General features: G+C 37.7%; 1 protein-coding gene across 7 annotated transcripts in view; it reads left to right on the top strand.

Annotated features, from left to right (window-relative positions):
* The window catches only part of LOC133571015 (band 4.1-like protein 1), a 252,318-nt gene extending 246,506 nt beyond the window's left edge, over positions 1-5,812 (top strand). For 3 of the 7 annotated variants that reach the window (XM_061923964.1, XM_061923965.1, XM_061923963.1), the window contains exons 24-26: positions 1,177-1,257; positions 1,350-1,460; positions 4,347-5,812. In XM_061923964.1, the coding sequence (XP_061779948.1) occupies positions 1,177-1,257; positions 1,350-1,460; positions 4,347-4,352 (198 nt within the window). In that variant the 3' untranslated portion in view covers positions 4,353-5,812. The remainder of the gene's footprint in view (positions 1-1,176; positions 1,258-1,349; positions 1,461-4,346) is intronic. The other 4 variants (XM_061923967.1, XM_061923966.1, XM_061923970.1 and 1 more) reach the window with 2 other exon arrangements.
* The last annotated feature ends 4,853 nt before the right edge of the window (positions 5,813-10,665 follow it).

Raw genomic sequence — 10,665 nt, 5'->3', positions numbered from 1 at the left:
GGATGACAATGACATGGACGAACGAGAACATTCATAGAGACATTGTGAAGTTAACTAACTTGTACAACATGTAATGTACAGAATATCATTTATTCAGGTAGAACTATCACAGATTACAGCTGGGATAGCCCCCTGGCCCCGAAAATAATCTGTCTAGGGTACACTTATTAATGCTGAACAATTATACCTATCTGCGATTAATCGTGATTAATTTTGAGTTAACTATGAACAAAATACGATATCGCGATTAGATATTTTAATCGTTTGACAGCCCTAATATATGTATGTATATATATATATATATATAATAATAATAATAACTGGGATTTATATAGCGCTTTTCTAAGTACCCAAAGTCGCTTTACATGTAGAACCCATCAATCATTCACACCTAGTGGTGGTAAGCTACTTTCATAGCCACAGCTGCCCTGGGGTAGACTGACGGAAGCGTGGCTGCAATTTGCGCCAACGGCCCCTCCGACCACCACCTATCATTCAATTCACCGGTGTGAGTGGCACCGGGGGCAAAGGGTGAAGTGTCCCGCCCAAGGACACAACGGCAGCGATTTTTTTGGATGGTAAGAGGCGGGGAGCGAACCTGCAACCCTCAGGTTTCTGGCACGGTTGCTCTACCCACTTCGCCATGCCATATATATATATGTATATGTGTATATACTGTATATATATATATATATGTATACAGTATATATATATATATATATATATATATGTGTATATACTGTATATATATATATATATATATATATATATATATATATATATGTATGTATATATATATATATATATATATGTATATGTGTATATACTGTATATATATATATATATATATATATTATATATATACAGTATATATATATATATATATGTATATATATATGTGTATATACTGTATATATATATATATATATATATACATACAGTATATATATATATATTTATTATTTATTTATATATATATATATATACAGTATATATATATATATATATTTATTATTTATTTATATATATATATATATATATATATATATATATATATATATATATATATATATATATATATATATATATATTCATATACATAGCGCAGAAAGCAAACAATCAATTGTATAGTTTTTCATTTATTAATTTTAAACCTTTTTTATCTACATGCTGCAGACGGTCAAAGGAGGATACTCAGAGACCAGAATTGAGAAAAGGATCATCATCACAGGAGATGATGATGTAGATCAACACCAGGTGAGGAAGAATAAATACAGACTACCGTACTCTGACAGTGAGCTGACCTCTAAACTTTGTGACTCATGCTATGATATGTCCTGTGCCTATAGGCCCTTGCTATGGCGATCCAAGAGGCCAAGCAGCAGCATCCTGACATGCTGGTGACAAAAGCAGTTGTAATTAGAGAGACTGAGTCTCCCACTGAGGAGCTAAAACAGAAGGTAAAGGAACACAATTCAGTCACAAAAAATATATATGAACAATTGCATGATATCGGTTGAAACCACATGTAGACACCTTAATTAGATTGTGTTTGAGAATCAAAGTAACACACATAGATACGATTGGAAGACACTAGATGTGAGGGTGTGAGATACTACAGGAAAGTGCTTTTCAATGATTTTGTGTTGCAAAAGTCACATGTAAGTAGACAGCCTATTGAGGGTTCTTTCTGATAGGGACAGGCAGGCAACTTAAAACAAAGGTACGCTGATCTGAATACACACACTGGATGTCGCAATAGCAATTCAAGTGTAACCCACGTCACACATGACAACGTTTAAAGATTACATGTCAGCCGTCTTTAAGCGCCCTCTGAATTAACTGCCGCTACTCCAATCAGGGCAGCGACAAGCAATCAGCCGCTTTTGTTTTGGCTGGCAGCAGGTAGCTGCGGACTATTGCGGTATCAACGCACAATACCTTCTTTCACTGTAAATGATCCACTCAACAGATCAAATAACGAAAAGCAAAGACTTAAGTCAACGTGACCATCATCTTTGTAGTTGGTTCCTTGCAGCGCTTGCAATTGGTTGACAGTACGATGCGCACCCTGAACTCCATTGTAAAAATGTGTTTCTACATTGGTTGTTTGTTCTGTTTTATTCTATGATTCAATCTACTATGTTCACATTGGTTAAGTTTGTAGTTATGTTACCTTGATTCTGGCTAGAGTGTCATCTTGATAATTGTTTTGATTATATTATAAGTGTAATATTTGAAGGATAAATGAATGTGTTGTGGCAATTGCGGATGTCACCAATGCCACGGTTTGAGGAAACACTTGGTTGCTTTTTCAATCACATCTTTAGTGGTGACCTGCCAACATGAGAATGCTAAACTGGAAGTGCTTCACGTTTAATGGCTTTGTAAATACACTGAGACAAAGTCTAAGTTAATTGTGTTTTTGAAACTGCACCATTTTTCCCTCCGAATTTTCCACTAACTTGAAGTGTTTTGCCAAGAAGATTATTTTTAATATATATATATTTTCACGATGTGCTTTTTTAAAATTATAATATTTCTATTTTTGGCCAAAGTAAAACAAAGAAAACAATCTGAAGTTGTCTTTATTTTTAAGTTATTAAGCCATGATTTTACCAGTCCGGCCAACGTCGGAATAGATTTTCCTCCATGCGGTCCCTGAACTAAAATGAGTCTGATTTAGAAGCTACACTGTAGCGCAGGGGTGTCAAACTCAGATACAGAGTGGGCCAAAATTTAAAACTGAACAAAGCCGCGGGCCAAGGTTGAACAAATTAACCTTTTAATAGGGACCCAAACAAGTTTTGCATTGAATATTGAACAAGCAAGGCTTATATAACTTTAGAGTGACATGCAAAATCGAGTTTAAAATAATAATAATAATAATAATTAAAAAATATCAATGGCATATCAAATATAATTTAAATAAACATTTAATGACTCTTCTATTTGCAGCCTTCTGAGGTAAATATCAACATTAACTTTTTCCACAGGCTAATGAATTTGAAAATAAAATAACAATGAATAAACCAACCATTCAGGACTTTAAACTGCTCAGTTTGCAACACACTGATCTAATCTGATGTGCCCAAGCCAGATACCTGCCATCTTTTCTTGGATGCTAGTTCATTAATGTCGGGGCTCAGGCTTTGAGCTGAGGCAACCTTCATTATCGAACGAAGGTGTTCATCAGTCATTATATCTCGTCCACCCGGATCACAGTCTTTGGGATGTGCCTTAAATGCACTGCCTTTAACGTACTCTACGAGCTATCGTCACGTCCGGTTTTCATCCATTCTAACATCGTTCAGACCCAGTCACAAGATATGTGCAGCTTCTGTACGCACACACGAGTGAATGCAACGCACACTTCATCAACAGCGGTACAGGTTACGCTGAGGGTGACAGTATAAAAAACTTTAACACTGTTAGAAATATACGCCACACTGTGAATCCACACAAAACAAGAATGACAAACACATTTCGGGAGAACATCCGCACCGTAACACAACATAAACACAACAGAACAAATACCCAGAATCCTTTGCAGCACTAACTCTTCCGGGACGCCACCAAGCCCCCCCCCCCCCCCCCCCCCCCCCCCCCCCCCACACACACACACACACACACCTTGTAGTGTCCTAGAAGAGTTAGTGCTGCAAAGGGTTCTGGGTATTTGTTCTGTTGTGTTTATGTTGTGTTACGGTGCGGATGTTCTCCCGAAATGTGTTTTTCATTCTTGTTTGGTGTGGATTCACAGTGTGGCGTATATTTCTAACAGTGTTAAAGTTTTTTTATTCGGCTACACTCAGTGTAACCTGTATCGCTGTTGATCAAGTATGCGTTGCATTCAATTGTGTGAGCGTGCAGAAGCCGCACATGTTATGTGACTGGGCCAGCACTCGTTGGACTGGCTGAAAAGCAGACGTGACGATTTTCGGGAGGGGCGCTGAAGTTTGGAAGACTCCCGGGAGGGTTGGCGTGAATGCGGTGTTACCGCGACACCGCCGCAATATATAATCGGCGGGCCAGGTTTAGTGTTTATTTGATATCGCCTCAAGGGCCGCGGGCCAGAGTTTGACACCCATGCTGTAGCGGGACATTAACCGCTAGCGAGGACGCTATGTTGCGTTGACGACGGTTTTGTTTACTTGTGGCTGTCATATATGGGACACAGCTACAATGGTGTCATCAACATGCGGTATCACGATATGGCGATGGTATCAAAAGATCTATATAATTTATATTGTCTATTTAGAACAACCCTAATTCCATCCCACTATTTGTGAAACACTGCAGTCAGGAGACTTGTAGATGAATGATGCATTTTTCTCCATTTTCAGTCCTGATTGACTGTGGTGGCTCCTGAAGCGGAGGACATGAGAGGATCTTCTCCCTGTGCAGCATGCCACCAATTTGCTAAGAGGACTATCCACTCCTCTTGAGTACACACTGACAGAACAGACTGTGATCCACCCTGCAGTAGATTGCTTCCTCTGTCCTCTGAGACAAACCGACTGTGACTCTGCTCTGACTCTGACGCTGATCCGGACTCCCGTTCCTGTCATATTAACCTGGATTGGTCAGGATGGATCGCCTAATGGAGCACTATTTGGCAACACTTTCTTGGGTTAGATGTTTTACTGCACATCCCTCCTTGCCTCATTCACATTCGTTTACCAATGACTTCCTTATATATTACAAAACTGCATCATTCTCATGGAGTACGTGAAATAAATAAATATATATGTTAAGTAAAAAAGCTTGGGGGTGCAACGCTGGTGATCCACCTTTCGGTCATGAATAACTTTTTACATTTGTATGTAAGGAACATTCAACTTCTCTCCAGTATTTGCTTGATACATAAATCAGTATACTATCAGATTAATATAATCTGCATGATTCAAATAAAAGCATCAGAGGGAATTATTGAAAAAAAACAACACACAGAGGGTCTCATGTGAAAAAGACATTTTTGTTGGGAAATGAATTAGCCCTTTATGCAGGACTGACAAGCAACTTCCAAAAAAAAACCATCGGACCAGCGGGTGGTGGACTTTTTCAGAATTTCATGGACTCTGCTATCAAACTGAGACATTCTGCTTTCTTCAAGCGATGGAGACCATTAGTCGTACTCAATTTTTGTCATCGATTTTTTTTTTAATGCTCTGTTTCTGGGGCCGGGGCCAATTTAATTATTAATGTTGAATATGTTTTTGAAATGTTTATGCGTGAGGGTTTTTTTTTTTATTCTCCTTGCCTAAATGCCTAATTATACTTTTATTTGGCTGACATGATCCAATAATGTATACATGTTATACTTGTGATCTTTCATTCTTTGGGTGTGAACATGCTTATATGCCACTCTTGTGTATCCTGTTACTTTGCTATAGGTGCTGTGTGTGGTGGCGAAATATACATTTTTGTTTTGCAATTAACTGAATCCAATTGCAGCAAAGAAAAAAGCTGTCCTGCTCATTTTTGTTCCATCAAATGTGTCAATAATACATTCTGGCATCAATTCTGCATTTATATAACAAAACACTGCTGTTATATTCTAAAAAAAAAAAGTATTGTGACATTTTGGAGCCGCTGTTATTGTTACATCAATAGGAGTAGCACCTTATTGCTTTTGTAACCTTGACACGCTTGCTGCACAAAAGTCAGCTATGTGAACCACTACACTACCAACGACCAAAGCTAAACTCATTTATCACTTGGGATGGGCGATATGACCTAAAATCTATACCGCAATATACAAACCCCGTTTCCATATGAGTTGGGAAATTGTGTTAGATGTAAATATAAACGGAATACAATGATTTGTAAATCCTTTTCAACCCATATTCAATTGAATGCACTACAAAGACAAAATATTTGATGTTCAAGCTCATAAACTTTTTTTTTTTTTTTGCACATAATAATTAACTTAGAATTTCATGGCTGCAACACGTGCCAAAGTAGTTGGGAAAGGGCATGTTCACCACTGTGTTACATCACCTTTTCTTTTAACAACACTCAATAAATGATTGGGAACTGAGGAAACTTAATTGTCGAAGCTTTGAAAGTGGAATTCTTTCTCATTCTTGTTTTATGTAGAGCTTCAGTCGTTCAACAGTCCGGGGTCTCCGCTGTCGTATTTTACGCTTCATAATGCGCCACACATTTTCGATGGGAGACAGGTCTGGACTGCAGGCGGACCAGGAAAGTACCCGCACTCTTTTTTTTACGAAGCCACGCTGTTGTAACACGTGCTGAATGTGGCTTGGCATTGTCTTGCTGAAATAAGCAGGGGCGTCCATGAAAAAGACGGCGCTTAGATGGCAGCATATGTTGTTCCAAAACCTGTATGTACCTTTCAGCAACCTTTTGATGATATTATGGACCGTAGATGTTGAAATCCCTAAATTTCTTGCAATTGCACTTTGAGAAACGTTGTTCTTAAAACTGTTTGACTATTTGCTCACGCAGTTGTGGACAAAGGGGTGTACCTCGCCCCATCCTTTCTTGTGAAAGACTGAGCATTTTTTGGGAAGCTGTTTTTATGCCCAATCATAGCACCCACCTGTTCCCAATTAGCCTGCACACCTGTGGGATGTTCCAAATACCAAAATTGATGAGCATTCCTCAACTTTATCAGTATTTATTGCCACCTTTCCCAACTTCTTTGTCACGTGTTGCTGGCATCAAATTTTAAAGTTAATGATTATTTGCAAAAAAAAAAAAAAGTTTATCAGTTTGAACATCAAATATGTTGTCTTTGTAGCATATTCAACTGAATATGGGTTGAAAATGATTTGCAAATCATTGTATTCCGTTTATATTTACATCTCACACAATTTCCCAACTCATATGGAAACGGGGTTTGTATATTGCATCTTCCTGCGATAAGGATATATATCACAACACATTATTTGCCAAATAAATGACAGTAGAAGCAGTTCAAAACAGGTTATAAAGGCTGCTATTTTAGCTGCTGATGTATACTTGTATTCTTTTATCAAAACAATTATTAATCTACCTGCTAATTTACAGTTAATAGCTGGTTACCGTATTTTTCGGAGTATAAGTCGCACCGGAGTATAAGTCGCACCTGCCGAAAATGCATAATAAAGGAGGAAAAAAACATACATAAGTCGCTCTGGAGCCCGGCCAAACGATGAAAAAAAACTGCGACTTATAGTCCGAAAAATACGGTACTTTGTGTTGTAACATCACTGACTAAACACATTTTTGATCACAATTATTAAAAAACAAACTGAAAGGCGGTGTAACGTCATTACATTTTTTTTTCGAAAATAAATAGAGCAAAATAACTAAACATAAGCAAAAACTACCATTGGCTGGTTTTCTTTTTTAACGATACTCAGATTTAAAGTCATTTAGCGTCGATGACTTATTTCCTGAATTATCAGGAAAAAGTATCAATGTAGTTACTGTAGTATTGACTTTATACTATATTTGGTATCGTTACTGTCCATATTTGTATCACTCTACCTACCCCTCTTAATATACAAAAGTTTTAGCTTAGCATGGCTTCTTGTATCCTCCTACGGAGTGTAGTGTAGAATGTTTAGCTATTCCTCATCCTACAGTGATGATGTTTCTTGTTAGAAACCTACTTTATTTGCCGCCATTGAGGCCAGGATTAGTTCTCTCACTAGCAAGGACGTTACCTTGCGTTGAGGACACGGTCGTTACTTGTCACTGTCAATTTGAACGTGCCATCAATTTGGCAGACGATAGAGCGTTTAATACTATCGTCATATGATGATAATGCATGTTGATATCACTTATATTGTGCAACCTTATTCGTCACTAAACTATTTTAGAGAACGCAATAAGGGGGGATGTGAGAATGAACCATGAATATTGTGGAGCTTGGAGATAATTCATCTGTTGATGTGTGATCATTTCTTTCGAAGTTCCACAGAACATTCATCATTTTGACATTTGATCGTGCAGTGATTCATATATCTGACTTTTGAACTTGACATGTGTTTCATTCCTCATTCACAACTGCCCTGTGATTGACATGTGATCAGTTAAATTTAAAAAAAAATCCAATAGCCTCCAGCCCCTGTTAGTATAATAGCAGAAAATGGTTGTACACTATCTGGCATCTGTCTAACAATGATTGACATCAGCCTGTTTTCTTCCAATTCCTTTTTTTGAAGTTTTATTTATTGCAATGGTGTTGATTGTGCTTTCTCTTCCACTTTAGACAATGCTGAAGAGTGGTAGTGTGAAATTCTTGGGATGACCTTCGATAGTATACTAATATGCATCGCTATCATCCACATGAATCCGTCCGATAGAGCCTGAGCCGCGTCGCCGTCGGTGTTAATCTCGTGCTTCTGGGTAAGCGAAGAATGGAGTACGCTCCTTGTCAGATTTGCAATAAGCAGGCATTTATACTTATCAGCTGTGCTCTATAAAAGGAAGAAAACTGTGAACTGTCATTGAAACGTTATAAAAAAAAAGCTACAGCACGTAGTCGGTGACAGTCCGAGCTGAACCAGCAGCTTTTGACATTCCCATTGTCCAGTTCCTATATATACTGTCCCTGGACTGTCAAGCGAGTATGCTATGTCACGACGCATGCAGCACTTACACTCTAGACCACGGGCTATTCAACTGGCCAAATCCGGCCAGGGGAATGACAGCACCCGAGTTCAGATCGAAACTTGGGGGACAGCAAATTTCTAAAAACACTAAAAAGCTCCTGTTGTACAGATACACTTGGACCGTAAACACATTGGCAGATCCTTGCTTTGAGTATTTAACTGAGGCATTCCTCAAGGCACCCCTTTAAAGAGGAACTGCACTTTTTGGGGAATTTTGCTTCCAATCCTTATGTAAGACACTTTTTTTTTTTTATGCATTTTAAATAGTAAATAAATATGATTAAAATGGAGCAAATGAGAGTCGCTCTATTCTGCATATAAAGCGCTCTTAAAAACATCCACACACTTCCATTGAGGTTTGTAAATATAGATGTCCGATATTATCGGCCGATAAATGAGTTAAAATGTAATATCGGAAATTATCGGTATCGTTTTTTGTTTTTATTATCGGTATCGTTTTTATTTTATTTTTTTTATTAAATCAACATAAAAAACACAAGATACACTTACAATTAGTGCACCAACCCCCCAAAAAACTCTCTCCCCCACTTACACTCATTCACTCAAAAGGGTTGTTTCTTTCTGTTATTAATATTCTGGTTCCTACATTATATATCAATATATATCAATACAGTCTGCAGGGATACAGTCCGTAAGCACACATGATTGTGCGTGCTGCTGGTCCACTAATAGTACTAACCTTTAACAGTTAATTTTACCAATTTTCATTTATTACTAGTTTCTATGTAACTGTTTTTATATTGTTTTACTTTCTTTTTTATTCAAGAAAATGTTTTTAATTTATTTATCTTATTTTATTTTATTAATTTTTTTTTTTTAAAGTACCTTATCTTCACCCTACCTGGTTGTCCAAATTAGGCATAATAATTTGTTAATTCCACGAATGTATATATCGGTTGATATCGGTATCGGTAATTAAAGAGTTGGACAATATCGGCAAAAAGCCATTAACAGACATCCCTATTTGTAAGTATAAAAAAACATGTATTATTTACGTATTTTGATCATTTTAAGCATTTGACGGCGCCATCAATTTCAAAAATGCATCTCAATGTTAGTTATTTCCTTCAACATCACCGATTACTCACTGCAGACGTCATGAGAGCCAAAAAACATAGCAAAACATCACTTACTGGACAATGACTGCTGTCAATCCAACACCAACAGCTAGGATGTTCCTATATTCCCATTTAGACGAAGAATGACTCATAATCCTTGCGCGGAACCAAACGCCAACTCGTGTCTCATTCGCCATTTCCAAATCTAAATGGGATGACCAACTCAGTATCAATGTGAGAGGCATTATTTGGTCTAGAATTAACTTTTTCTAGCTTTGAGGCGTGAAAGCAGCTCACCAGTACAGATGTCAGTACAGCAACACAAGTTGTTAGCCTTCTCTGATCACGCCGCCGCTAAAAATAGTTTGCGTTAGCGCTTATAATAATATCGCTAATATTTGATTGATATTCAAGTCAAATGTAAATGGAGTATTGTTGGCGGTTTTGGGATGTTTTTTGGAAGCATTTATGGGCGGAATAGACAACCTTCTATTAACTCCATTATAGGCAGACTTTTATTTAGGTTAATTTAAAGGCCTACTGAAATGCGATTTTCTTATTTAAACGGGGATAGCAGGTCCATTCTATGTGTCATACTTGATCATTTTGCGATATTACCATATTTTTTCTGAAAGGATTTAGTAGAGAACATCGACGATAAAGTTTGCAACTTTTGGTCGCTGATAAAAAAGCCTTGCCTGTACCGGAAGTAGCAGACGAGTAGCGTGACGTCACAGGTTGTGGAGCTCCTCACATCTGCACATTGTTTACAATCATGGCCACCAGCAGTGACGATTTCCCCATTAATTTGAGCGAGGATGAAAGATTCGTGGATGAGGAAAGTGAGAGTGAAGGACTAGAGGGCAGTGGGAGCGATTCAGATAGGGAAGATGCTGTGAGAGGCGGGTGGGACCTGATATTCAGCTGGGAATGACTAAAACAGTAAATAAACACAA

The sequence above is a fragment of the Nerophis lumbriciformis genome, linkage group LG28 (assembly GCF_033978685.3).
Source record: "Nerophis lumbriciformis linkage group LG28, RoL_Nlum_v2.1, whole genome shotgun sequence".
NCBI classification, from domain to species: domain Eukaryota; kingdom Metazoa; phylum Chordata; class Actinopteri; order Syngnathiformes; family Syngnathidae; genus Nerophis; species Nerophis lumbriciformis.
The sequence above is the reverse complement of the archived record's forward strand: the minus strand, read 5'-3'. Positions and strand labels throughout refer to the sequence as shown.